Here is a 27969-nt window from a genome sequence, read left to right as displayed (position 1 = left end):
AGTAGTTTGTGAACATCGTGGTATTGTGGATATTTGTGTGCATGACCTAAACACACATGGTAATTATGTCAAGTGAATCTGGAATGCAAGTATGGATGGATGGAGAGATACAGTCTAGAAAATACAGTGGCCTGGGATAAGAGGCAAATGTTGCAAATTAACAGAAAAGGGCATTTTGAGTCCACTCCTCAAAACATCTGTGTGTGTGTGTGTGTGTGTGTGTGTGTGTGTGGTGTGTGTGTGTGTGTGTGTGTGTGTGTGTGTGTGTGTGTGTGTGTGTGTGTGTGTGTGTGTGTGTGTGTGTGTGTGTGTGTGTGTGTGTGTGTGTGTGTGTGTGTGTGTGTGTGTGTGTGTGTGTTGCAAATAAAGTATCTACATGCTCATAGTTCCTTTGTCAAATAGGAAAGTGGAAAAAGATGGTCACAACGCAGGGAAGTATCCAATGCTTCTCCATTGTCTTGCATAGTTAATTCATTAAAAAAGTGTGTTTTTGAAAAGGTACATGATTGGAGTCCAGCCCACAGCTGTGTTTGTCAGCAACAACTGCAGTAGCAGTTGAATGATCTCCTTGTCAATGGTATCTCCTAGAGGTAAACAGAAATACAATATTATTTACATGACACAGATAGGGGGCATATTTTAATGTGATATTTCTCTCCAAAATCAAAGTGTGTCTGACATTGTCAATCTGCAAACTTAAAGATGTAGTCTGCAATCTTAAGCACAACAAATTTGCAACATATTTTATGAATTGGATTCTTAACATATCATACATATTGCAAAGTTTTTTTTTAGCAGGACAACATATCATACAACATAGATGATGTAGTACACAACTGACTGAAATTACACAAAAGTTCTGGAGCATCACTTTAACAAACGTTAAGCTTTCTTTAGAGTTAACTATCACTTTAAGGTGTGGATAGAAGGGGAATGTGATCAGATATGGACTTTGATTTGTAATATTTGGTGTAAAATTGGATCCATCCCCTCACCCTGCTCTGCTCAGTTAGGCCTCACTGTTGTATTGACTCGAGCGCTTCTTAGACTTGAGTTCCCGCAGCCATGAAGGAGACTTGTCCCCCCTGAGGGTCACACAAACAAAGATCAAACGGTTTGCCTTGCAGTTAACTATTGTAGCTAATAGCGAACTAATGTCGCCAGCTAGCTATGTCATCTGCATTGCTTGTTGTTCTATCATATTGTTCTTTTTTTCTTATTCACATTTTGTTGCTTCATGTTGAATAACATTTTAAAACTACAAAATCACTTGTGGTTTTATGCTAGTAAGATAAGAGCAGCATGTTGGGAGTAAACTTACCCTGCACCTTTGTTCCCTACAGGGGGAAGCACTCGTGACATCCCGGGGAGGAAGGAGGAACGTCTTGGAGAGCGGGAGAGCTGAGAGGGGGAAGGGGAAAGTCTGTCTGTCTGACGGTCTGTGTCTACTCCTTCACCTCCACCGGCTCCACCACCTCCTCCTCCATCACCACCTCCTCGCTTCTTCAGTTGGGCCTAGGAGAGACAGTGATACATTTAAGATATGAACAAGTCATATATAGACATTTGTGATAGTACAGGAAAACCCTTACTAAGGAAAATCACATTGGTTCTGCACTGTGAAAAATCTTTCTAAATTAATGTTGTCCTGATTCCTGCTGTAAGAAATAACTTGTAAAAAATCACACTAGTTTTGTTTATCACCCAAAATGCACTTTTTATGGAAATGTGTCGTTTTTCCACATGCAGTGCAGATGTCCAGCAGTGCAGGTATGACTGAATTTCAGCCTTAGGTTACATTCCAAATTGCACCCTTTTCCCTATATCCCTCAAATTCTAATCTTTACCTCGAAGCCAGTTCCATTCTTTTTTATTCTTCCCTTCTAATCAGGGACTGATTTAGACATGGGACACCAGGTGGGTGCAATTCATTATAAGGTAGAACAGAAAACCAGCAGTATTTCAGACCTCCAGTGTAGGATTTGAATATCCCTTCCCTATATAGTGCACTACTTTTTATACCAAAGCCCTGTGGGCCCTACACAGGGAAAAGGGTGCCATTTGGGAAGCACACAGTGTTTCCGGTTGTAAAATAGGGGTGCTGAGAGCATGTACCTTGAGGGCAGACGGGTCCATTCCAGAGAAGAGGGCTATTCTCTGGGGCTGGGAAGGTTGTGAACAAACCTCCCTCCCTCTGGGCTGCTCCTCACCAGACGTACAATCCCCCCGTATCAGAGAGTCTAGCTTATCTGCAAAAGGGGCAAAACAGATGGTTGGCCTTGTGTGAATGACCTTACATGAGGGATGGTTGTAATAATCCTTAACCCCTACCTTCTAGCCACTTGTGTGTATCTGAAAATATGAGATTGGTGTAAGAAATATATATTGGGACTTCCACCTAGGCTATTAGAGAACAAGGTGTAGCTATTCCCATTTTTCCTAGAACTATACGATCCCTTCAGGTCTACAGTGCATGGGGAAGGTCAGTTCTACGGGTTGATTTGGAATTGTCTACTAACCTGAGGAGTCATAGAACCTCCAGTCGTGGTCCGGGTCTTCCTCAAGCATTATTGTGGTAGAGCTCTGACGGAAAGCTCGAGTGGGGCGGGTTCGTCGACTCTTCCTCAGCTCTGCCCTCGCACGCAGAACACTGGTGTCCAATAGAGGGGCGGAGATCTGTATGCACACACAAAGAAACAAGCAAAATCAAGTATTGTATTGCCTGTAAATGCTTGCATGCATAATGGAAAGTACCAGATAAGCCTTGACTTACATCAGGAAAGGGTAATGGGTCCTCTGTTTCTTCTAGTGGAGACGTACTGTCAGGCTCATCTGGTGTGATGACAGGCGAGATCTGGTCCTCTGTCTCTTCTAGTGGATATGTACTGTCAGGCTCATCTGGTGTGATGACAGGCGAGATCTGGTCCTCTGTCTCTTCTAGTGGATATGTACTGTCAGGCTCATCTGGTGTGATGACAGGCGAGATCTGGTCCTCTGTCTCTTCTAGTGGATATGTACTGTCAGGCTCATCTGGTGTGATGACAGGCGAGATCTGGTCCTCTGTTGTCTGCCGACTGAGGATGTGGGAAATTCAAAAGAGATCATAACATCGTTCAACTACAAAAAGTCAACGGATACAGGTTGGTGGGCAAAATATCTGAACTTAAAAATAAAAATAAAAAGGTGACATACATAGACAAGTAAAAGTGATTTCAAAGTATTTGGGTACTTGGGAACCGGTACTGCATTAATTAATGTGGGTATACCAAACCATGGAGATGTGCCTGTTTATATACTTGTCATGACGTGGCCCTCTTTGGGTAAAGCGAGCACCATCCCCCCCCCCCCCCCCTCTCTCTCTCTCTCTCTCTCTCTCTCTCTCTCTCTCTCTCTCTCTCTCTCTCTCTCTCTCTCTCTCTCTCTCTCTCTCTCTCTCTCTCTCTCTCTCTCTCTCTCTCTCTCTCTCTCTCTCTCTCTCTCTCTCTCTCTCTCTCTCTCTTGAGTTTCGTTTAATGTTTGTGAATCTCATGAGAGACAATACAGTCACATTACCATAACTCTGTTTATACAAGAGTCTCAGTTGTGAGGCTTGCATCTAAAAATTATGAAATTATGTAATGTGATTTTAAACTGTTTAATGAAGGAAACTCCAATTCCCTTTGGAGCTTAACTAAGGCCCGCCCCATGAGCACAGACATTGATCTGGAGTCATGGGACAGCAACTCTCCTACGGTTCTGGATATAACCCCCACCTTGGGAATTTCCCAGCAGACCAGTACCTCGATCACAGAGGGAGCTAAGGCTTGAGTAGAATGAGTGAGCGTTCATGTGCAAATGATTAGCATTTCAATTAATATAATTATCAAGTGTGTAGTGACTCATTTGCGTAATTCCCACATTTCTCAGTCTACACCCACTTCCCTTTTGTCCACCAAGCCGTAATACCGGTTTAGCCCACTAGGGCATATCCCCTATCATTTCCTTGTAAACATATCTACTTTGTTGTTTGTTAATGCATTTCTGTGATTATTTAGTTAGTTAATAAATACATGATTGAGACAATTGATGTATGGATGATTCATAGTGAAGACTGGGTTCGTGCAGATTACCAACAATTTATGACGTTTGGAATGAGACTAACGTGAGGTAAAGAATAATTCATTAATTAGAAGACTAATTGATCAGATATTAAAATACCTGAAAATTTCTATTAGGAAAATGATAACTTTGTAATCTGAATATTTTCCTTGGTGCCCCGACTTCCTGGTTATTACTTCCTAGAATTGATTTGATAAAATAGCAGTCTTCATTTTAATGATGCCAAAGACACGACATATTGAACAAAAATATAAACGCAACATGTAAAGTGTCGGTCCCAGGTTTTATGAGTTGAAATAAAAGATCCCAGATTTTGTGCACAAATTTGTTTACATCCCTGTTAGTGAGCATTTCTCCTTTGCCAAAATAATCCATCCACTTGACAGGTGTGGGATATCAAGAAGTTGATTAAACAGCATGATCATTTCACAGATGCACCTTGTGCTGGGGACAATAAAGGGCCACTCTAAAATGTGCAGTTTTGTCACATAACACAATGCCACAGACATCTCAAGATTTGAAGGAGCGTCTGAGACCAGCCTCCCAGACAGCTGATGAAACAGAGGAATTATTTCAGTCTGTAATAAAGCCCTTTTGTGGGGAAAAACTCAGTCTGATTGGCTGCGCCTCTGCCCAGTCATGTGAAATCCATAGATTAGGGCCTAATGAAACTCAGTAAAACCGTTGAAATTGTTCCATGTTGCTTTATATTTTTGTTCGGTATACACTACCCCGTGATGTGTTTAATCAACCAGCAGAGGTCAGAAGAAGCCAAACTACTTTCCCCTGTCCTATCCTGTCTCTTCACATCACAGCAGACAAAGAACAGGAGGCAGGGTAAGGAAACTACTTAAGATGATTAAGATACGCCCGTATCCTATCTTTTCACATCAGAGCAGGTAAAGGAGAGATGAGACCAGGAGAGGGAGCTACTTAAGACTATTGAGCTGCACCCTACTATACTTATCAGTAGTATAGGACTCATGTATGGTTCCCCTGTTTTGCAGTGCACCCACCAGTCATCCTCAGACAGTCTCGTGTCACAGCCCCCGTACTGCTTGTCTGGCTCTCCACCAATCAGAGACTCTGTGTCACGTCCCTCTCCTGCCCCCACATAACACGTCAACTGAACCTGATGGGTGGGGAGAGAGAGAGAGAGAAAACAGAGAGGGACCATCATCAAAAATGTAGGTAAGTTTCAATGACATAGACTGACAGAAAATTGAAATATGGATAGTGTATGTGTGCCATTCCGAGGGTGAATGGGCAAGACAAAATATTGAAGTGCCTTTGAACGGGGGGGGTATGGTAGTAGGTGCCAGGCGCACCGGTTTGAGTGTGTCAAGAACTGCAACACTTCTGGGTTTTTCATTCTCAACAGTTTCACGTGTGTATTAAGAATGGTCCACCACCCAAAGGACGTCAAGCCAACTTTACACAACTGTGGGAAGCATTGGAGTCAACATGTGCCAGCATCCCTGTGGAATGCTTTCAACACCTTGTGGAGTCCATTCCTCAACGAATTGAGGCTTTTCTGAGAGTAAAAGGGGGTGCAACTCAATATTAGGAAGGTATTTGGAATGTTTTGTGCACAGCGTATGTATGATGTTATCTGATGAATGATCTTAGCTACGGTATCTGTATGATGTCAACTCTCATCAACTATCTTTTTGTTAACTGACAGATTACATCAAATATGCTTGTCTGAATTTTGTGGAATCTTGTTCAGATCTTCCCCTGAACATGGAGAAGACAAGGAGTTGCAATAGAATGGTGTCCAGTGGTGGAAAAGGTACCCCATTGTCATACTTAAAAGTATAGATGCCTTAATAGAAAAATACTCTAACTAAAATACTAAAAATACTACTCGAGTAAGAGTCTAAAAGTATTTGGTTTGAAATGTACTTAAGTATCAAAAGTAAATGTAATTGCTTGAATATAAATGTTTACCCCACTCTTCCACCAAGGCACCTGCAATTTCCAGGACATTTCTAGGGGGAATGGCCGTAACCCTCCAATCCAACAGGTCCCAGACGTGCTCAACGGAATTGAGATCCGGGCTATTCCCTGGCCATGGCAGAACACTGACATTCCTGTCTTGCAGGAAATCCCCCACAAAAAGCAGTATGGCTGGTGGCATTGTCATGCTGGAGGGTCAAGTGAGGATGAGCCTGCAGGAAGGGTACCACATGAGGGAGGAGGATGTCTTCCCTGTATGCACAGCGTTGAGATTGCCTGCAATGACAACAAGCCCCAGACCATGATGGACCCTCCACCTCCAAATCGATCCCGCTCCAGAGTACAAGCCTCGGTGTAATGCTCATTCCTTCGATGAAAAATGTGAATCCGACCATCACCCCTGGTGAGACAAAACCGCGACTCGTCAGTGAAGAGCACTTTTTGCCAGTCCTATCTGGTCCAGCGACGGTGGGTTTGTGCCCATAGGCGACGTTGTTGCCGTTGATGTCTAGTGAGGACCTGCCTTACAACAAGCCTACAAGCTCTCAGTCCAGCCTCTCTCAGCCTATTGCGGACAGTCTGAGCAATGATGGAGGGATTGTGCGTTCCTGGTGTAACTCGGGCAGTTGTTGTTGCCATCCTGTACCTGTCCCGCAGGTGTGATGTTCGGATGTACCGATCCTGTGCAGGTGTTGTTACACGTGGTCTGCCACTGTGAGGACAATCAGCTGTCCGTCCTGTCTCCCTGTAGCGCTGTCTTAGGCGTCTCACAGTACAGACATAGCAATTTATTGCCCTGGCCACATCTACAGTGTGGCACATGCCTCCTTGCAGCAAGCCTAAGGCACGTTCACGCAGATGAGCAAGGACCCTGGGCATCTTTCTTTTGGTGTTTCTCAGAGTCAGTAGAAAGGCCTCTTTAGTGTCCTAAGTTTTCATAACTGTGACCTTAATTGCCAACCGTCTGTAAGCTGTTAGTGTCTTAACGACCATTCCACAGGTGCATGTTCATTAAATGTTTATGGTTCATTGAACAAGCATGGGAAACAGTGTTTAAACCCTTTACAATAAAGATCTGTGAAGTTATTTGGATTTTTACAAATTATCTTTGAAAGACAGGGTCCTGAAAAAGGGATGTTTTATTTAATTATCAAAAGCAAAAGTATAAGTATAAATAATTTCAAATTTCTTATATTAAGAAAACGAGATGGCACCATTTTCTTGTTTTAAAAATGTGCATAAAGCCAGGGGCACACTCCAACACGTTTTACTCCAAACTCCAGTGTATGGAGTAAAAAGTATAATATTTTCTCCAGGAAAGTTGTGAAGTAGAAGTAAAATTTTCTAAAATATAAATAGTTAAGTAATGTACAGATACCGCCCAAAAATACTTTTACTTAAAAGTAACGGTAACTGACGGTGATAGGGAGAACACAATAAGCCCGCATGCATGCACACACACACACACACACACACACACACACACACACACACACACACACACACACACACACACACACACACACACACACACACACACAGGCAAACACCACACGAGCACGGACACACACACACACACACACACACACACACACACACACACACACACACACACACTGACACAGTTAAACACAAACACCACACACACACACACACTGACAGTCAAACGGTGATAGGGAGAACACAATAAGCCCGCATGCATGCACACACACACACACACACACACACACACACACACACACACACACACACACACACACACACACACACACACACACACACACACACACTGACACAGTTAAACACAAACACCACACACACACACACACTGACAGTCAAACACAAACACCACATGAGCACGCACGCATGAACGCATGCACGCACGCACGCACGCACCCACACACACACACACACACACACACACACACACACACACACACTGACACAGTCAAACACAAACACTACATGAGCACACACACACACGCACACACACACACACACACACACACACACACACACACAAACACATTCTTTGAACCTCACCTCACACTAGTGTTTGTCAAGGCACACATGCCAACCTACCGTCGTTTTTTATGTTACCCGGCAACAAAAACAACCTCTGTGTAAATACAGTGGGAGAAGAACGGCTTTTGATTTAGTAAACATCTTCCTTCATAACTACTTTACTGCTTTGTGCTGATTGATTGGGTGGGGTGAGTCAGGCTACACACACAGAGAGAGAAAGAGTGAGTGAGATATTATCTCTGTCTGACTTCATTTGCACAATGCTTCATATCGTGCTGCATCACTCTGGTCTGGCTGGCCTTGTCACTGTGTGGCTGAATGAGCCTCTCTCAGGGGATTTGCCTACAGTACAGTAGGCTATGACCTCATAGAGGAAGTACAGTGACAGACAGGAGGACTGGGTGTGTTTCGGCTCCATCTCAAATGGCAACCTATTAACTATATAGTGCACTACTTTTGACTAAGGTCCATTGGGACAGAGCCGTATGGCCTTCACAACCCTGTTTGATACACTACATGTCCAAAAGTAGGTGGACACCTGCTTGTCGAACATCTCGTTCCAAAATCATGGGCATTAATATCGGGCACGGATGTTGGCCGATTAGGCCTGGCTCGCATTCGGCGTTCCAATTCATCCCAAAGGTGTTCGATGGAGTTGAGGTCAGGGCTCTGTGCAGGCCAGTCAAGTTCTTCCACACTGATATCAACAAACCTTTTCTGTATGGACCTTGCTTTGTGCACGGGGGCCTTGTCATGCCAAAACAAGAAAGGTCCTTCCCCAAACTGTTGCCACAAAGTTGGAAGCATAGAATCCTCTAGAATGTCATTGTATGCTGTAACATTAAGATTTACCTTTGCTGGAACTAAGGGGCCTAGCCCTAACCATGAAAAACAGCCCCAGACCATTATTCCTCCTCCACCATACTTTACAGTTGGCACTATGCATTCGGGCAGGTAGCGTTCTCCTGGCATCCGTCAAACCTAGATTCGTCCGTCGGACTGCAAGATGGTAAAGCATAATTCGTCACTCCAGAGGATTTCCAGAGGCAGTTTGGACCTCACTTGTGAGTGTTGCAACCGAGGACAGACTATTTTAACATGCTACGTGTTTCAGCACTCGGCGGTCCCATTCTGTGAGTTTGTGTGGCCTACCACTTCGCGGCTGAGCCGTTGTTGCTCTTAGATGTTTGCACAATAACAGCACTTACAGTTGACCGGGGCAGCTCTAGCAGAGCAGACATTTGATAAACTGAAAGGTGGCATCTTATGACATCCTATGACACTGAGCTCTTCAGTACGGGCCATTCTACTGACAATGTTTGTCTATAGAGATTGCATAACTGTGTGCTGAATTTGATATACCTGTCACCAAATGGTGTGTCTGAAATAGCCGAATCCACTCACTTGAAGGGGTGTCCACATACTTTTGGTCATGTAGTGTATGTATAGCAGCAGGGTTAAATTGCCAGAGTTTCATTGGCAGCTGTATATCAGTCCAAAGGGCAGATTGCCATTGTTTACATAAAAAGCTTACAATGTCAAATAAGGTAGGCGGTAATAAGTAAGAGCAACTTTCTAATATTGAGTTGTACCTCCCCCTTTTGCCCTCAGAACAGCCTCAATTCATTGGGACATGGACACTACAAGGTGTCAAAAGCGTTCCACAGGGATGCTGGCCCATGTTGACTCCAATGCTTCCCACAGTTGTGGCACATAAATGTTTTGTCTTGCCCATTCACCCTCTGAATGAAACACACAGTCCATGTCTCAATTGTCTCAAGGCTTTAAAAACCTTCTTTAACCTTTCTCCTCCCCTTCATCTACACTGATTGAAGTGGATTTAACAAGTGACACCAGCAAGGGATCCTAAGGGGGAGGGTTACAAGTCAAGACAGAGCAGGTAGTACTCTGCGGTCACACCTCATTTTAACATCTGTGCTTCACAGTAAAGTTATAGGGGGGCTCAAAGCCATCCAGACTGAAAAAGGACCCAATGCTAGCTTGCACGTCCTCTAAACAATGCAGCGATAAATGACACATACACATAGACACACACTCACCCACACCCAAAATATCCATGCGCGTGTTCAGACATTAAATGTGCAGGCTTCAGGCCTGATAGAAATATACACAAGGAGACATACTCGCTTCCGAGACAGAACAGGGTTTTTAAAAACGTACTCACATAATTTGGAGGAACTCACACTCACTAGTGGTTATGGACGGCATATTGTTGCACCCTGAAGCAGTCTACCTTTCTGCAGGTCTACAGCATAAACCACACCATTAGCTCTATTACAGAGATGTAAACAATGCAATACAGCTGTGTGGTTCTGCTAAATGTGTTCTGCAGTGAGAGGAATAGAAAGACTATACATGGACACGAAAACATGGGCCTTGAGAGGTGTGTGAGGTTAGCATGAGCAGAAATTCATAGCAAGGAGCATACACACACACACACACACACACACACACACACACACACACAAACACAAACACACAAACACACACACACACACACAAACACAAACACACAAACACACACACACACACACACACACACACACACACAAACACACATGCTACAGTGTTTCCATGGATCTTATCTCTTTCCCTCAGGCCTCCTGTCACTTTCCCCAGACTCTCATTCACACCACTGACAGAGGGAAATGCACACTGATCAGCACGGCACGCACACACACGCACACCATAGGCCTACACAAGCCTCTGAGGGGCGAGAAGAAGGATAGGAATAAGCAGAAAGAGGTCGAAACGTGTTGGAGAGATGGAGGGGGAGAAAGAAGTGGTAGTGGCCCTACAGACTATTTAGGGAATTAAGCTGTTTGGCTAAGTAGAACTTTTAGGTCTATGTTCATTCTAAAAACAGTCTGGTTCAAGAGCAGATAATGACGTTGTTCAGATGAGTTCTCTTACAGCGCTGGTGTCTGCTGCCCGTCTACTTAGCTTGATCCGCTGGCGACTCCGGACCGAGAACAACCTCAGGGATCGCCGGCTCTGGGAGGCAAAGCTACGCAGTGGAGACACGGCCCTCTGGAACCTCCCGTCCCCACCTTCTCCCTCCTCCTCCTCTACCTTCTCCTTATCTTCTTTCACCACCTCATCCTCTTCATCATCATTTTTCCAGACTAAGTTCAGTGCCTCCTGTAGGGAACGACGCACGCTGCCCACCCAGCTAGAGACCTGGACCTGGGCGGAGGACAGTTTACCGCCCAGGTTCTGCATGTCTATTGGCTACCACCGTGATAATGCTGAGTGGTCACAGGGGTGACCGGGTTAATATGGAAACCAGAGGAATGTGCTAACCAAGGGTCAAGACTTTTTTGGGTTGGATTCAGGTTTGGGGTGTGGGGGTTGAGAAGTCCTCCTTCCCTGGCTGTGTTTTATTTACTTCCTGGTTTCAGAGGACAAAGGTCAAAGATGGCAGTGATAGAACATGTCCTCATCACGGAAGGTCCACAGTAACCAGTCCAGTTTGAGTTAATCAAAGTCCAATTTAGGTTCAAGGTGTACTTCTGTATACACAGTAACCAGTCCAGTTTGAGTTAATCAAAGTCCAATTTAGGTTCAAAGCATGCTTCTGTGTACACCTCACTCCCACTTACTGAAACAACTCTTCCTGTTTAGCCCTGCCAATCATGTGAACTGGCCGACCATGTGCTCTGAATACAACAAAACTTTCCTCTGACACCGCAGGGCTCACCACAATGGATGGGACTAGGCAAACCTGAGCACACACAGTGACAACTAGACTCTGTCAAACACTAAGAAACCGGCTGAAAGTGAAAACACACTGTAAGATATCAATCTATGACTCCTGTTGCAGCTGATAGACTATTTTCCTTATTGTATTGTTCACGTTCAATGTCAAACCCAGCCAGCCAGATGGACTACCTAGCCTATATCTACTCTTCATCTATGTACAACCACTTAAGCTCTTGCATGTTCTTTATATATTAAGTCTCTTTCTCTCTCTTTCTCTCTCTTGCTCTGACACATTCCCTCGTTCACAAACCAAACCTGTCTGTCTCTCCCGCAGTTAAATACCCCGGAACTCCCAGGTTCTCTCAGACCCTTCCTCCCATTTCTTTTAGAAAAATGGGAAAACCAGATGGGAATCTTGACTTCTCCTTGCATCCATTCATGCACAACCAGGTGAGTTGAGCTTAATTCTCTGCTTTTATCTCCACAGAGTTGGGTGAACGTTCTCAGAGAACAACAATCAAAGCTGGGCTCTGTGTAGGAAGGAAGGAAGGTGGAAAATCCCACGGGAAGGTGAGGCTGGACCAAGGTGCTGCTCTGCTGTTGCCTCCGTCTCTCCCTTTCTCTGTGCTGTAGGTAAGGGCAGGTGCCGGAGTCAAAATCTACATTTTTCAGGCTTGGAGAGAGAGAGAGAGAGAGAGAGAGAGAGAACGAGTGAGACAGAGAGAGAGAGACTGAGTGGGTGAGAGAGGAACAGGGAGAGAGGCAGACTGAGAGAGAGAAACAGGGAGAGAGAGATAGAGGTATGTGGAGAGAGTGTGCAAGGTTGAAGGAGCGAGAGAGAGAAAGGAAAGAGAGAGCGTGTTTGTGTGTGTGAGAAAGAGGAAAATAGAAGAGGAACTTTCCTGGCAGTCGATGAGCCCTACCTCTAGCCGTAGTGCTTTCACTGTGTGTCTGTGTGTCCATGTGTGTGTGAGAGAGAGAGAGAGAGAGAGAGAGAGAGAGAGAGAGAGAGAGAGAGAGAGAGAGAGAGAGAGAGAGAGAAAGAGAGAGAGAGAGAGAGAGAGAGAGAGAGAGAGAGAGAGAGAGAGAGAGAGAGAGAGAGAGAGAGAGAGAGAGAGAAAGAGAGAGAGAGATAGAGAGAGAGAGAGAGAGAGAGAGAGAGAGAGAGAGAGAGAGAGGGAGGGAGGGAGAGAGAGAGAGAGAGAGAGAGAGAGAGGGAGAGAGCGAGAGAGGCACTCTCTCAGCAAAGGGAGGGGTGACAAGGGACGGAGAGAGAGAGACAGAGAGCAAGATCTAGCTCGTCGTACCATGTATGGTATTTATGAATTGCTATCATGAGAGAAGTGGGGTTGTTGAACAGTGTTGATGGATGGAGGGTGAGGGCAGGATTCTAATATCTTATTAAGTTATGCTTGCAACTTTCCACTACTACATACTGTCCATCTATCAATCAGTCAATCTGTCAGTCAATCCGTCTGTCAGTCAGTCAATCAGTCAGTCAGTCAGTCTGAACAGCCCTCATGGTTGGCTGCTCAGCCTGTGTTTGGAGCGCAAACACACTGACACTGCTCTCTCAGACCAGAAATAGCCTTTCTCCCTCTAGCTCTTACTGGAGAAACCTGATTCACCTTAAAAAATCCTAAAGATAATATGAAATGGGAAAGACTGTTTTAGCTTCACAGATGTGTTGTTTAGTTTTATATTGATGAATTACATCATATACATATTGAGCATTGATTGGGGGATGATCTAATCAAATAAAATGTATTGGTCATATACACATGGTTAGCAGATGTTATTGTGAGATAGCAAAATGCTTGTAACTAGTAACCCAATTTCTGTCCTCCTTTGACAATTCTCATTATTAACTTTTCAAATCTGCATGAAACCAGTGAAATGAGTGAGGGATTGCCACGATGGGAAGTAAATATAATTTGACTCACTGAAAGGTAACTTCAGGTTTTGTACAAGTAAATATAGTTTGGTTATTTAGCACCATCTACTGGACTAAATGGTAACTCACTCATTCAAATGAAAGTGAATTGAGGAAGTGAGCTAAATATAAGGAAAACATGAACTTGGATAGATGGCTCACGTGCCACAAAACCTATATCAGCATGGGCAGGGCCATTGAGGACTTTCACCATGTTGAAGTAGTCACCTGGGTGGGACTTCTGATGGGTTCATGAAAAGATGACATAATCCCATCCAAGTCAGCAGGATGGATCAGACAATGAATTATACTCCTGAGAAAAAAATCCATGATTGCAGGTGGCAGTAAATCACCAAGCTTGGCTTTATACCTATTCAGACAGCAGCTGGATCTGGTCTACTTAGTTAATTTGCCACACACCAACCAGAAAAAAAGGAGCCTATGAAATGTCTTGCTTTCTCTATCTTCTCTGAGTGTACCTTCATGTAAACACGATATAGTACTATAGAATGAGTAAGTAAGGCAGAAAAAAAAGCCACACACCAACAGGAAACGTGAATTCCTGTTGAAGGGAGATTACTTAGAATTTGACTTATTGGAAAATCCTGTCAGCCTACAGAAATGTAACATTGAAACTGAACAGCATGTTTGCTACACATAAATGCTGTTGTTGTATCAAACCAAAGAAACAGGAGCTGTCTCCATATAATGCATGTTGAAAACATTGCCTAGGTCTTGGTTAAAACTCAACCGCCCCAACATATAACTTGTGTCTGCAAATGGTTTGGGAGCTGTATGAGAGGGAAGAAATAACACATTCACTTAGATTATAAAGACCTACATTTATTCAAAGATGGAGCCCAGTAATGAGACTATTAATGGCATGAAATAAAGCCCCTCCCCACATTTTGTTTTGTATTTGTACTTTTTGGTGTGTGGGTTTGGGTGTCTTTTTCTATTGCTCTATTTGTTTATAATAATGATTATCTCTGTCTGGAAATGTTTTATGATTTCTGTTATGTTAAACCTAATATAGTTTCACTTATTTTACCATGAACCATGAACTGTACCCATCTGCATGTAGTAGTATAAGTAGTATGTGTCTATGTTCATCTGCTTTTATGAAATTGAAAATAAAAAATGAGTAAAAAAACAAACTAATTGCATAGGTCTAAATTGTCTTCATCTGCATCTGTCACTAAACCCCTAATTCAAATGCAGATTTTGCATGATCAAAATACAACAGCATGTTGTTAGCTGCTACCTCTTAGTCCTGCCAATGTGCGTGGAATAGCTAGACTTTTTTAGTGGTGATTTGATGCTCTTCTCAGCGAGTAGAACGAGATTGATATTCTACAGTAAAGCTACACTATTTGTGGTGTGAACAGTGTGGCTCTAAAGAGATTCCTTCCTATTTAGCCACGCTAACAGCCCTGACTTCTCTAGTTCTCTTTCACAATGAACACAAGTGTGACAGCTTTCAATATACAATATAGCTATTAGTTATTCTATGAGCAGAAGAGATCACTCACCCATAGAAGCCTCAGGCATTTCTATTTTAACACTTCTTCATCAGTTTATCCCTATGTATCGGTACATAATATCTTATCTCTCTGTCTTCCTCCTTTATACATCACCCTTAGTATTGCCTATCCTTCATGTATCTCCCAACGTCCTTTTTCATATCTATGTCAAACAGCTAAAAGAGGAGATATGGCTATTCTAATTCCCTCCCTGTATACAACCCTTTTATTTTTATATATACGTTTTATTTATTGTTTTTAGATCACAACAAAAGACCTGAAACTAAAATACTCCTTAATTTAAACAGACCAACCATCCAAATTTCATAAGACAATATCATTGGTACTATTGGCCAATCATTGTATATACAACCCCTTTCTAGTAGAGAAATACATTGAGTGAAGGTAAAATGAAAGGAAGACAAAGACTGCAATAGTGATGGAAGGGAAGTAAAATGTCTCGATCTCGGTTACTTTCTATTTCTCACTCACACACGAAAGCAAGCAGGCACGCCCACACACAAAGTATATGTGGGGATATTTGGGACTACTTAGCTATATTGCCGAAAGGGAATTTCCTCATTAAAGAAACACTTTCGTATTTACTTATACTCAAGTTCTAAATTCTGTCAAATATCCCAATGTGTTTTGTAATACTGTCTCTGTACTGAATGGGGGCAGCAGAGAGCCACAATAAGTTATTGCTCAATGACAACTTCTCATTCAGTAGAAAACCACAAGAAGTGAATGAAATATCACCAAGACCAAGTAGGCATTGTCATTGTCTGTTAGTGTATGTACCCGGGTGTATTTGTATCGTATGTGTATTTTTGTGTGCTTGTGCAAGTCCGTGTGCATGTTTGTGTGTGTGTGTGTGTGTGTGTGTGTGTGTGTGTGCGTGTGTGTAAGAGAGATAGAGAGTCTGTGTATAACTACACACCCCTTGAACCAACACCTACTTGTACCTATGGTTATCTAGGTAGCAGGCAGGGTAGGTAGTGAATAGGTTCTGGTTTCAGGGCATGTCAGTATCATTACAAAATGGCACACCTTGATCCAACTATTTACAGTTACACACACACACACACACACACACACACACACACACACACACACACACACACACACACTGCCTTCTTTAGCAGTGACTTCATACCTGTTCCTTTAGCAGGTAGTACCACATTAAAGGGATACCTTGATATTTAGCCAATAGCCGTGTAACCTGCTTTGAGATTTTATATAAAAATGATAAGTATCTGTATGGCTACTGTATGGCTACCCCCATAAATGCCTTTATGTGGATTCTTATGGAAACACAATTTCCACAGTATACCACCAGGATTTAAGCCAATGGAAAGTCAGTCAGTGTTGGAAAGGAAAATGACCTAGGCCATTAAATACCCTTTTTGTGTTATAATCTTCATATTTACTCCCCAGTTGATATTCCCCTTGCTTACCTCCTCCATGTCCATGCTGGTGCCCTCCTCCTTATACTTCTCTTCCTCCTTCTTTTTCTTCTCCTTCTTATTCTCTGTCCCATCCTTTGGGGTGGGGACTCCCCCCTCTAGATCCCTCTCAGCTGGGTGAGGTTTGACGCTGACTGGACTCTCTTGGGCTGGCTCCTGGGTGTCAACAACGGTTCTCTGGAGGTCGGATTCTGAGGAGCCCAGTGACTCAGGCTCCTCTGTTCCAGGGGAGGGTGACTTGACCTGGGCACGGTCAGCAAGGAACCTGGCCTGAGACCCCCACCGCCGGGGCTTGACGGAAAAATCATCATAGACCATCTTGATAAGAGGCTTCTCCTCTTTGACAGAGAAGTCGTCGTAGACCACCTCGATGTGAGGCTGCTTCTCTTCTTTTGGTATTGGTTCTGTGATGGGGACGGTAGTTGAGGGAGGAGGCTCTGGCTTGGGAGGTTGGTCAGGTTTAAGAGTGATGAATTGGATTGGGGACACTGCTTCTTCTTTCTTCCGATCTTCTTCTCTCTTTATCTCATCTTCCTGCATCCTTTCCTCCGCTCTCTGTATTTCCATTTCTCGCTCTTTTTCTTTGAGTTTCTCCCTTTCCTTCTCTCTCAATCTCTCCTCTTTCATCCTAAGCTTCTCCCTCTCTCCTTCCTCTACCTGTCTCTCCTTTTCCCTTTCCACTTCTCTCTGTCTTTCTCCCTTCTCTTCTTTCCTCTTTCTCTCTTCCTCCTCTCTCTGTCTCTCCCTTTCCTTCTCAAATTCTATCAGTCTTTCTCTCTCCTCTTCTTTCCTCTTTCTCTTTCTCTCTTCCTCCTCTCTCTGTTGCTCCCTTTCCACTTCTCTCTGTCTTTCTCCCTTCTCTTCTTTCCTCTTTCTCTCTTCCTCCTCTCTCTGTCTCTCCCTTTCCTTCTCAAGTTCTATCAGTCTTTCTCTCTCCTTCTCTTCTTTCCTCTTTCTCTCTTCCTCCTCTCTCTGTTGCTCCCTTTCCTTCCCAAGTTCTATCTGTCTTTCTCTCTCCTTCTCTTCTTTCCTCTTTCTCTCTCTCTCGTCCTCCTCTCTCTGTCTCTCCCTTTCCTTCTCAAGTTCTATCAGTCTTTCTCTCTCCTTCTCTTCTTTCCTCTTTCTCTCTCTCTCATCATCCTCTCTCTGTTGCTCCCTTTCCTTCCCAAGTTCTATCTGTCTTTCTCTCTCCTTCTCTTCTTTCCTCTTTCTCTCTCTCTCGTCCTCCTCTCTCTGTCTCTCCCTTTCCTTCTCAAGTTCTATCAGTCTTTCTCTCTCCTTCTCTTCTTTCCTCTTTCTCTCTCTCTCATCCTCCTCTCTCTGTCTCTCCCTTTCCTTCCCAAGTTCTATCTGTCCTTCTCTCTCCTTCTCTTCTTTCCTCTTTCTCTCTCTCTCGTCCTCCTCTCTCTGTCTCTCCCTTTCCTTCTCAAGTTCTATCAGTCTTTCTCTCTCCTTCTCTTCTTTCCTCTTTCTCTCTCTCTCATCCTCCTCTCTCTGTCTCTCCCTTTCCTTCTCAAATTCTATCAGTCTTTCTCTCTCCTCTTCTTTCCTCTTTCTCTCTCTCTCTTCTTCATCTCTCTGTCTCTCCCTTTCCTTCTCAAATTCTATCAGTCTTTCTCTCTCCTCTTCTTTCCTATTTCTCTCTCTCTCTTCTTCATCTCTCTGTCTCTCCCTATCCCTCTCCTCCTCTCTCTGTCGCTCCCTTTCCTTCTCAAGTTCTATCTGTCTTTCTCTCTCCTTTTCTTCTTTCCTCTTTCTCTCTCTCTCTTCTTTATCTCTCTGTCTCTCCCTATCCCTTTCCTCCTCTCTCTGTCTCTGTCTCTTCATTTCCCTCTCCATTTCTCTTTGTCTTTTTCTCTCCTCTTCTTCTTCCCTCTTTCTCTCTTCCTCCTCTCTCTGTCTCTCCCTTTCCACTACCTTTTGTCTTTCTCTCTCCCTCTCATCTTCTGCCTGTCTCTCTTCTAGTTCCAGCTGTTTTAATTTATCCACTTCTGCAAGTTTTTCCTCCTCTTTTACCTTAGCCTCCATCTCTTTCCATATTTGATCAACCACTAGCTCCTGTTTTTCCCCCCCATCTTCCTGTCCAAGACGTATACCTACTGTTTTGTAGAGTGGTACCACATCCTCATCCTTCACTCCCTCCACCTCTTCCTCCTCCTTGTCTTCCTCCTCCTCCTCCTCCTCATCTTCTATCCCAGAATGTCCAGCGTGAAGTAGGGTGGAAGCCTTGTCCTCTCGAGGAGCTAGCTGAACGCTTTTGCTCGTCGCCAACGACCCCCCAGTGACACTCAACACAGGGTGAACTCTGACAGGGAATGGTTGAGGGGCAACATCCACCCTCTGATTGGATGCCTGAACAGGAGGTGTGTCTGCTGCCCAGTCTTTGATCCGCTGTTTCACACCACCAGAACTAACTGCTTGTTTCATTGGACGAGGTACTTCCTCCCTATTGGTCAGAGCCTCTAGTCTCGAGGAGGAGTCCAGCAGCAGACTGATCCTCCGTTGTATGCTGTTCCCTTTCTTTTCTCCTTCCTCCTTTACCCCTTCTCCATCTCTCTCTTCCTTCAGTGGTGTTGAGTGCTTGAGTCTGCACTCTGGTTCAGACGGTGACCCTGGTGAATCAGTGACCTTCTCTTCCTCTTTTGCCCCGAGGACTGACACTTTGGGGACTGCAGTCTCTCTCATGGTCACCTGTTCCCGTTCCTGGTTAGCTGGTGGCTGTGAGGGGAGTGAGAGGCCAGCAGACTCAAACCTGGAGGTGAGCTCCATGGACAGCCGCTTCCTGCCTCCTCCCAAGTGGGCTGCCTGATCCTTCCCAGCGTGGCGCCTGACGACCGCAGGGGTGGGCTCACTCACAGTGTTTTCAGACTGCGTTTGAAGAGGAGTTGAGGTGACTGATGGTACAGGCTCAGTTCCAGTGGCGGAGTGGCCTGTATCAGAGGGGCCATGTTCGTCCAGTTCAGAAAGACTGACTTGATTTACCTCTGAGGTTCCAGTTGGGTCAGATGTGGTACTAGCTGGTGGCTCCGATTTTGGGATAGTAAGGGATTTGGAAAGAGCAGTTTGGTTTTGTTCAGTAATGTGGGTCGATTCAGTTTGGGGTGTTATGGCTGAAGGAACTTTGAGAGGATTGGTCAGTTCAGGTATCGTGGTGCTCTCTGCATCGAGTTTCACAATGCTGCTTGAGTCAGACACAGGGGCACTAATAGGCTGACAAGGCTCTGGTTTGCTGGAGGTAGTGGGCGTGGTCTGAGATGGCTGTGGAGTCATTGTGAGTGTCTTTGGGGCTAGGATGGAGCGGAATGTGGTGTTCCTCTGCAGTGAAAAGGGTTTGGGAATCAGGCAGGGTTTGGGGCCTAGCTCAGGCTTGATACCTGCATCTCCTGCTTGGCCCACCTCACCAGAGGCCACGTCCACACGAGCTGCCATGCCCTCACTTCGTTCCTGAGAACAGAAAAAAGTATGGAAAAGGGGACGAGAGGATAGGGGAGTGGAGCAAAGGAGAGTGGTTGAGAAAAAGGGAGAGTTTGGCAGGAGAGGTGAAGGGACAGAAGTGGAGGGAGAGGGGAGGAAGAGGAGGAAGTGAGAAGAGAGGGGAGAAGAAGAAAGGCTATGTTAGGCTAATTGTGCTACATGAAGCCAGGTACAAAACAAATCATTGGCTTTACTTCACATTACAGTTTTTTTTGGATTGCTTACACACTAAAATTAAAAGTAGTACACTATTAGCAAAACCTTACACTCAAGAAGCAAAACATCAGCCCATATTTGCACAACTATAAGCACATTGTCAACCTCACACTTGTTGCAAAACTCTACACACAGTGATTTGCAAAACACTAAACACACTTAACATACATTACACACAAAAATCTATCATGAAGTCACGTCCTTGCAATACCAAAGCACTGACTGTCAAATTACCACACCGTCCAACCAATTGGTTCAACACAGTCATCAGGTGTGCAAACACTCGTTTGCTTAACTGTAGACACACCAATCAGGTGTATAAGCACTATAAAAAGCAGCAGGTGAGTTCATCGGTCTTCAAGCACAATGGAAAGAGTCAGAGAAAGAGTAAGACGAGGAGGAGGAGGAGGACGACGAGGAGAACGAGGAGGACGAGGAGGACGAGGAGGAGGATGAGGAGGAGGAAGGGGAGGAAGAGGAAGACAAGAAGGTGCTCAAAGAGGACCGAATCTGACAAATGAGATCCGCGCAACACTGGTTGACCACGTTGTCAACCACGGCCTGACGCTGAGGGAGGCTGGATTGCGAGTACAGCCAAATCTAAGCCGATATACAGTCGCAAGTGTGATGAGAACATTTAGACTGGAAAATAGGTATTGTAAAAATATCATCATATCAAAAACATCTGCACGGTTTCAGTAACTGCTTACAGTACTGTATTCTATGCACTATCAGCACTTCTGTTACCTTTTCCTGTGAAATTACTGTACTATTGTATACTGGGTTTTTTTCTACATAGGATTGAGGGTCAGGGACGACAAGGGGGAAGGCCTCCTATGTTCACAGAACAGCAAGAGAGGGAGATAGTAAACATGGTTTTGGCCAACAATGCTATAACACTCAAGCAGCTCCAAGCTAACACTGTCAATAACCACGCCATTTTCAACGATATCCATCAGGTCTCAACAGCAACACTGGCACACATCCTAAAAAAAAACATATTCAAATGAAGCAAATTTATCGAGTGCCTTTCGAGCGCAATTCCGAAAGGGTGAAACGACTGCGGCATGATTATGCAGAGGTATGTATTCACTTTAGCAGTGTGATCTTGCATACTGTCTCATAATCTTTTACTGTACTGTAATATGTATACTAGATCTACACTGAACTACACAATTTTGCCTGACACTGTTTTACGAATGGATGGAGAGGAGGTTCAGCATGAGTTCATTTACGTAGATGAGGCTGGGTTCAACCTGACGAGAACACGAAGGAAGGGAAGAAACATCATTGGCAACAGTCAATGTCCCAGGGCAACGTGGGCATAATATAACACTCTGTGCAGCCATTATACAGAATGGGGTCCTCCACCGCCATGCCCATATGGGCCCTTACAACACAGCACTCATACTTACATTCTTGGACCAATTGCACAACATAACAGCAGCAAATCAAATCGATCATATGCAATACATTGCTGTCTAGGACAATGTGTCTTTCCACCGCTCTGCTCTGGTTCAGAACTGGTTTCAGCAACATCCACATTTCACCCTCCTATATCTTCCACCATACTCTCCATTCCTCAACCCTATAGAAGAGTTTTTCTCGGCATGGCGGTGGAAGGTATATGATCTCCGTCTCCAGGCTGAGGTACCCCTCATCCAAGCCATGGAGGAGGCCTGTGACCAGATGGAGGTAGCAGCAATGCAAGGATGGATTTGTCATTCAAGATGTTTCTTTCCAAGGTGTCTTGCTAATGACAACATTGCCTGCGATGTTGATGAAATTCTCTGGCAAGATCCAGCTAGGCGAAGAGGCAATGTCTAGTTATTTTTGTATTTATTTTTTTGAACTTACAATATGTAAAGTGACGTTTGGTTACAGTATTATGACTCTCCTTGTCAACATTTTGGGCGTGTTGAGAAATAAATGAGTTTCTTCAGTCTGCAACATTGGTCTTGTGTAGTGTTTGGTGAATTTACATTATATTTGTACTTTGTTGATAGTAGCCTACTCTAATCATAGGGAAGTAGAAGTGCTAAAAGGGTTTTAGGTTTATCACAGCAGAGTGTAACTCGTGTAAACAGAGTATAGTAATGTGAAACGTGTGTGTTTCATATGGTAACAAAGTGTGTTTTTTAAAAAGAAGTGTATCGTTTTTACAAGAGTGTTTAATTTTGCAAAGGATCTGTAGTGTTTTGCTAATTGGGTGTGTGGTTGTGCTAATTGTGTGTAGTGTTTTGAAAACACAGGCCCTATTTTGAAAATCGTGCTTAAGCAATCAAAAAAAAACTGTAAGCTGTCACTCTGCTCTCTGTGAAAATAACTTTCACCATAACATATCACTTTCACATACTCTGATGATACTCAGGGTTGAAAGCCAGTCGGTTTGGTTTTCTCAGGCCAAGCTAAAAGAGGCTGGTTGGGCTAGATTTTTACAGAGGAAAAATACCTCTGAAAAAGTTCAGTTGAAGTCAGAAGTTTACATACACTTATGTTGGAGTCATTAAAACTTGTTTTCCCACCACTCCGCAAAATTCTTGTTAACAAACTATAGTTTTGGCAAGTCGGTTAGGACATCTACTTTGTGCATGACACAAGTCCTTTTTCCAACAATTGTTTACAGTCAGATTATTTCACTGTATCACAATTCCAGTGGGTCAGAAGTTTACATACACTAAGTTGACTGTGCCTTTAAACAGCGTGGAAAATTCCAGAAAATTATGTCATGGCTTTAGAAGCTTCTGATCGGCTAATTGACATCATTTGAGTTAATTGGAGGTATACCTGTGGATGTATTTCAAGGCCTACCTTCAAACTCAGTGCCTCTTCGATTGACATCATCTGAAAATCAAAAGAAATCAGCCAAGACTTCAGAAAATAAATTGTAGATGTCCACAAGTCTGGTTCATCCTTGGGAGCAATTTCCAAATGCCTGAAGGTACCATGTTCATCTGTACAAACAATAGTACACATGTATAAACACCATGGGACCACGCAGCCGTCATACCGCTCAGGAAGGGGATGCGTTCTGTCTCCTAGAGATGAACGTACTTTGGAGCAAAAAGTGCAAATCAATCCCAGAATAACAGCAAAGGACCCTGTGAAGATGCTGGAGGAAACAGGTACAAAAGTATCTATAGCCACAGTAAAACGAGTCCTATATCAACATAACCTGAAAGGCCGCTCAGCAAGGAAGAAGCCACTGCTCCAAAACCACCATAAAAAAAGCCAGACTATGGTTTGCAACTGCACATGGGGACAAAGATCATACTTTTTGGAGAAATGTCCTCTGGTCTAATGAAACAAAAATAGAAAGTTTTGGCCATAATGACTATCGTAATGTTTGGAGGAAAAAGGGGGAGGCTTGCAACCTGAAGAACACCATCCCAAACGTGAAGCACGGGTGTGGCAGCATCATGTTGTGGGGGTGCTTTGCTGCAGGATGGACTGGTGCACTTCACAAAATATTGAAGCAACATCTCAAGACATCAGTCAAGTTAAAGTTTGGTCACAAATGGGTCTTCCAAATGAACAATGACCCAAAGCATACTTCCAAAGTTGTGGCAAAATGGCTTAAGGACAACAAAGTCAAGGTATTGGAGTGGCCATCACAACGCCCTGACCTCAATCCCATAGAAAATTTGTTAGCAGAACTGAAAAAGCGTGTGTGAGCAAGGAGGCCTACAAACCTGACTCAGTTACACCAGCTCTGTCAGGAGGATTGGGCCAAAATTCACCCAATCTATTGTGGGAAGGTTGTGGAAGGTTTCCCGAAAAGTTTGACCCAAGTTAAACAATTTAAAGGCAATGCTACCAAATACTAATTGAGTGTATGTAAACTTCTGACCCACTGGGAATGTGATGACAGAAATAAAAGCTGAAATAAATCACTCTCTACTATTATTCTGACATTTCACATTCTTAAAATAAAGTGGTGATCCTAACTGACCTAAGACAGGGAATTGTTACTAGGATTAAATGTCAGGAATTGTGAAAAACTGAGTTTGAATGTATTTGGCTAAGGTGTATGTAAACTTCCGACTTCAACTGTACATCTTATACCATAAGCTACCTCTTACACCATAAGCTACCTCTTACACCATAAGCTATCTCTTACACCGTAACTGTACAGTATTATTGTTATGTCAGTGAAATACATGTCATTGGACTGACAGTTGTTATGCTAAATTCTACATTATGCATAACAATTCACTTATTTTAGTGAGGGATTTGTAACTAAATACAAATCTTTAGCACTATATTCACTTAACCCTGAGACCCTCAGTTGCAAAAATGCAATGCTTCCTCAATTGCATCCTGTACAGGTCCTAAACTAAATAATGATTTAAAGCACAGTGCATCTCCTTAGGCCCAGATGTATCTCTTAATCATATTTGTGTGTGTCAGTGATTATTGTGGCATCATTTAGCCTCTGAAACATTAGAAACCACAAGGCGCTTCAGAGGGTGAAACGTGCAGCCGAACACACCATTGGGTGCACACTGCCTGCTCTACAGGACACCTACAACACCAGGTGTCGCAGGATGGCCAAGAAGATCATCAGGAACCCCAGCCTCCCAAGCCATGCGCTGTTCTCCCTTCAGACGTGGGCAGTACAGGAGCATCATGGCAAAAACTTGAAGACTGGCCAATAGTTTCTACCCTCAAATCATCAGGCTGCTGAATAGTCACCACTAGACAGATTTTCACCGAACCTTGCAATCACACCTGCAACCTTGTACATGTGACTATTAAACACTCTGAATCTGACACCTGTTCACTTGTCTGAGACCACACTGGTCCTCTACACAAGCATATGTAGTAAGCCATCCATGCAACTACGTGACTTGAAATATTTTTTCCTGTCTTCTTTAAGAGGTAGTGATTATGAATATATATTTTTTATCGTGAAACACGCACTCTGAGCCAGTTGTAGAGGTAGTTTTGTAAGTGTTGCAAAAAGGCAACATTGGGTTTATTAAAGAGTGGGCAAACTCAGGCATAGGACCACATTTATAGATTGATAGACAAGTTAAAGAGATTGTATACCTTCCGAATTCTGCAAATATGGATAACCAAATACTTCAACATTAACTTTGATGTTCCTTCTAGACATTAAATAACAAAAAGGAAGATATGTATTATATTATGTATTTCAAAATAGTTGAGGCTTTGAAAAATATATGTTTTTGATAGCAACATACTAAAATATGGATTGGTCAAGATGATACATTTAGCTATTTCAGACAAAATAAGACAGAATTGTAGGTTTATATACCATGACACAATATGTTCTATCACCTGTCAATGATTTTGATCCATCAGAGGTCTATTAGAAGTATTAGAAGTATTTCTAGGGGGTAATATTTTTTCCCCTAATTTGAATCTATGTTTGGGTCTCACAGAGTTAAAGATGATTCATCTTATACTTATGATCGCCTTTACAGGGACGATCTACAAAAAGTGCTGTTGTTTACCCTCAAATACACAGTGACAGTTTGCCATGATATTCATGATTCAATCTCAAATCTAAACATATGTTATCTCTGATTGATACTAGTATAGCTGATAGTGCCAAATTTCTATGCTATTATTACTTTTTTATTGAGATGTTTAAGGAAGCTGTTCAAATTCTAACCATTCTTGGAATGATATTAAAGAGTCAAGCCAGGTTGTTTGGTTGATTTGTGAGTGAAGTCATCTGATTTGAATGGAACAAAACACAAATGTGTCCCAGTTGCATGTTGCACATCCTGTCTGGTTTTTCCTGTCAGCTCTCAATGTAGTATAAACCAGTCCAACCACACTCCACTGCTCCACATATGAAGCACTTTAAAACCATCTGAGGAGCCCCAAGGTCTGACTGGGAGGCATAGGTGTATGTTCCAAATCCCACTGGGCAAAAACTGGTTGAATAAACATTGTTTCCATGTCATTTAAATAAATACAAAATGTGGTGATGTTAAATCAATGTGGAAAACTGTTTGGTTTTGCAAAAAGTCATTAATGTAAGGGATTTTCGTAATTTATTCACCCAACTTGCCACCTAAATCCAATGACATGGTGAAATGTTTTGTTGATTTCAAACTGAATTCACGTAATTGCAAATCAAAACTAGATGTTGAACTGATGTCTTTGCCCAGTGGGATCGTACTCCAATTCCATATAAAGTGCACTAGGCTACTTCTGACCAGAAAAACACATTGTCCCCCTCTCTAGTCCCGTCATTATAGTACTGGCCCTTAGGGCTCTCATCAAACTTGGTTTCCACTTTTAAGTACAGAACACGTTTCGATTGAATAAGGCTCTGTCATATAGTTAAATACGATCTAATGGGAAATGTTTACAACATAGTAACTTCTTGTTGTAAACAAATGGTGACGGTCACCACTTTCAATCAAAAACTATTAGCCAATTCTGTTATTTGTATTGTCAATGATCTATTCCACCCCATATAATATGCCACACAAAATACTGTGTTTGATGCTGAGCTGTAACTGAGCTCCCACCAGTCTCAAATCGTTGTGTCTATGTTCGCAGTCAGTCCACCAAAGAAAATACGAAAATACACTCTACTTGCCAAGTCTATCCTTTGCAGACTGATATTTAAGACAGGTCTTTTTTTTCTACAGAACACATCAAGTATTGCGCTGTTTGGTTGTAAGAAAAACAAGCGATAAACAAAACGTATTTGACTGTAACCTTTACTTGGTATTAATAAGTGACCAATAAATAAATGGAGCACACAATGAACTCTCTGTCGTTGAACTCATGTAATCTTATATCTCCTTCGCCGCAGTAAAAAAGTTAAAATAACTAAAGTCCTGGAATGACCTCCTGCGCTATTATGATTCCTGGTAGTGAAATAGTTCAGTATACCTTTTCCTTGTTGCATATCCCTAGCCTATACCGACAAATTAAAAGCGTTTTATGATCAAATAGCCTACTAACGATAACGTAGCTGTTACAGGAGTGGACATATTGCTTTAATCAACTGACAACTGGTGTTTTATAGGAATAGGCTTGAGACTTTACCTGGTATCTTTAGGATCTCCAGATTACAATATGTGTTGAACAGAGGCTGTTTCGTGAATTTGTCTCCGTCTCTCCCAAAGTCATTCAACACAGATCCCACACAAGAATACTATTGTGCCACAGCGAACGATAGTCCGCGACAGTCCCTAGAGCGGGTGTCCGGACAGATCTGTCCCTCCCACAGGTGCTGCGGCATGACTGACTGGACAAACAGGTTTGATATGAATTGAAGAGGCTAGAGAAATTGGTTATTTTTACAGTTCAAGAAGATCAAAATTTCCCTGATTGTTGATGGTGATTTTGGTTTTGCCTAGTTTCTTGCGCCTCTGACCACAATTTGCTAGTAGGCTAGATAGCAGTAGTTAATAGTTAGCTAGTTAGTAGTTGCAGTTTTGAAAGTCTAATTAGTAGGCCTATGCCTATAAAACATAGGCTTGTGTTGACTAAAACAGTAGGGGAGAGTGGGTAAATTGAGCAATTTTTTACATTCAGCATCACTTCATCATGGGAAATA

At 43.1% G+C, this 27969-nt stretch overlaps 1 protein-coding gene across 3 annotated transcripts; it reads right to left on the bottom strand.

Moving 5' to 3' along the window:
* Positions 1 to 315: 315 nt before the first annotated feature.
* LOC110528279 (trichohyalin) lies at positions 316 to 27969 on the bottom strand. 3 transcript variants are annotated; one of them, XM_036983862.1, is made up of 10 exons: positions 27456 to 27969; positions 23229 to 23261; positions 16719 to 20171; positions 5115 to 5230; positions 2774 to 3074; positions 2520 to 2676; positions 2116 to 2249; positions 1322 to 1515; positions 996 to 1085; positions 316 to 584 (listed from the first exon to the last, which is right to left on the bottom strand). In XM_036983862.1, the coding sequence occupies exons 2-9, from the start codon at positions 23259 to 23261 to the stop codon at positions 1010 to 1012; spliced, it is 4464 nt and encodes a 1487-aa protein (XP_036839757.1). In that variant the 5' UTR covers positions 27456 to 27969; the 3' UTR covers positions 316 to 584; positions 996 to 1009. The 3 variants fall into 3 exon arrangements, with proteins under 3 accessions (XP_036839757.1, XP_036839758.1, XP_036839759.1); XM_036983863.1 differs by lacking the exon at positions 23229 to 23261 and having other exon boundaries at positions 319 to 584; positions 27456 to 27955; XM_036983864.1 differs by lacking the exons at positions 16719 to 20171; positions 23229 to 23261; positions 27456 to 27969 and adding an exon at positions 11017 to 12519 and having other exon boundaries at positions 323 to 584.

The sequence above is a fragment of the Oncorhynchus mykiss genome, chromosome 7 (assembly GCF_013265735.2).
Source record: "Oncorhynchus mykiss isolate Arlee chromosome 7, USDA_OmykA_1.1, whole genome shotgun sequence".
Lineage (NCBI taxonomy): Eukaryota > Metazoa > Chordata > Actinopteri > Salmoniformes > Salmonidae > Oncorhynchus > Oncorhynchus mykiss.
This window is presented reverse-complemented; position numbering and strand designations above follow the sequence as displayed.

What these genes read in the sequence shown, in the direction of transcription:
- LOC110528279 (XM_036983862.1), bottom strand. Translation starts at nt 23,261, where the DNA reads ATGATGTCAATCGAAGAGGCACTGAGTTTGAAG. An exon ending in AAGAGGCACTGAGTTTGAAG is followed by an intron (nt 20,172 to 23,228) that starts GTAGGCCTTGAA and finishes TTCTGTTCTCAG; the next exon opens with GAACGAAGTGAGGGCATGGC. An exon ending in GTAGGGAACAAAGGTGCAGG is followed by an intron (nt 1,086 to 1,321) that starts GTAAGTTTACTC and finishes TGTGACCCTCAG; the next exon opens with GGGGGACAAGTCTCCTTCAT.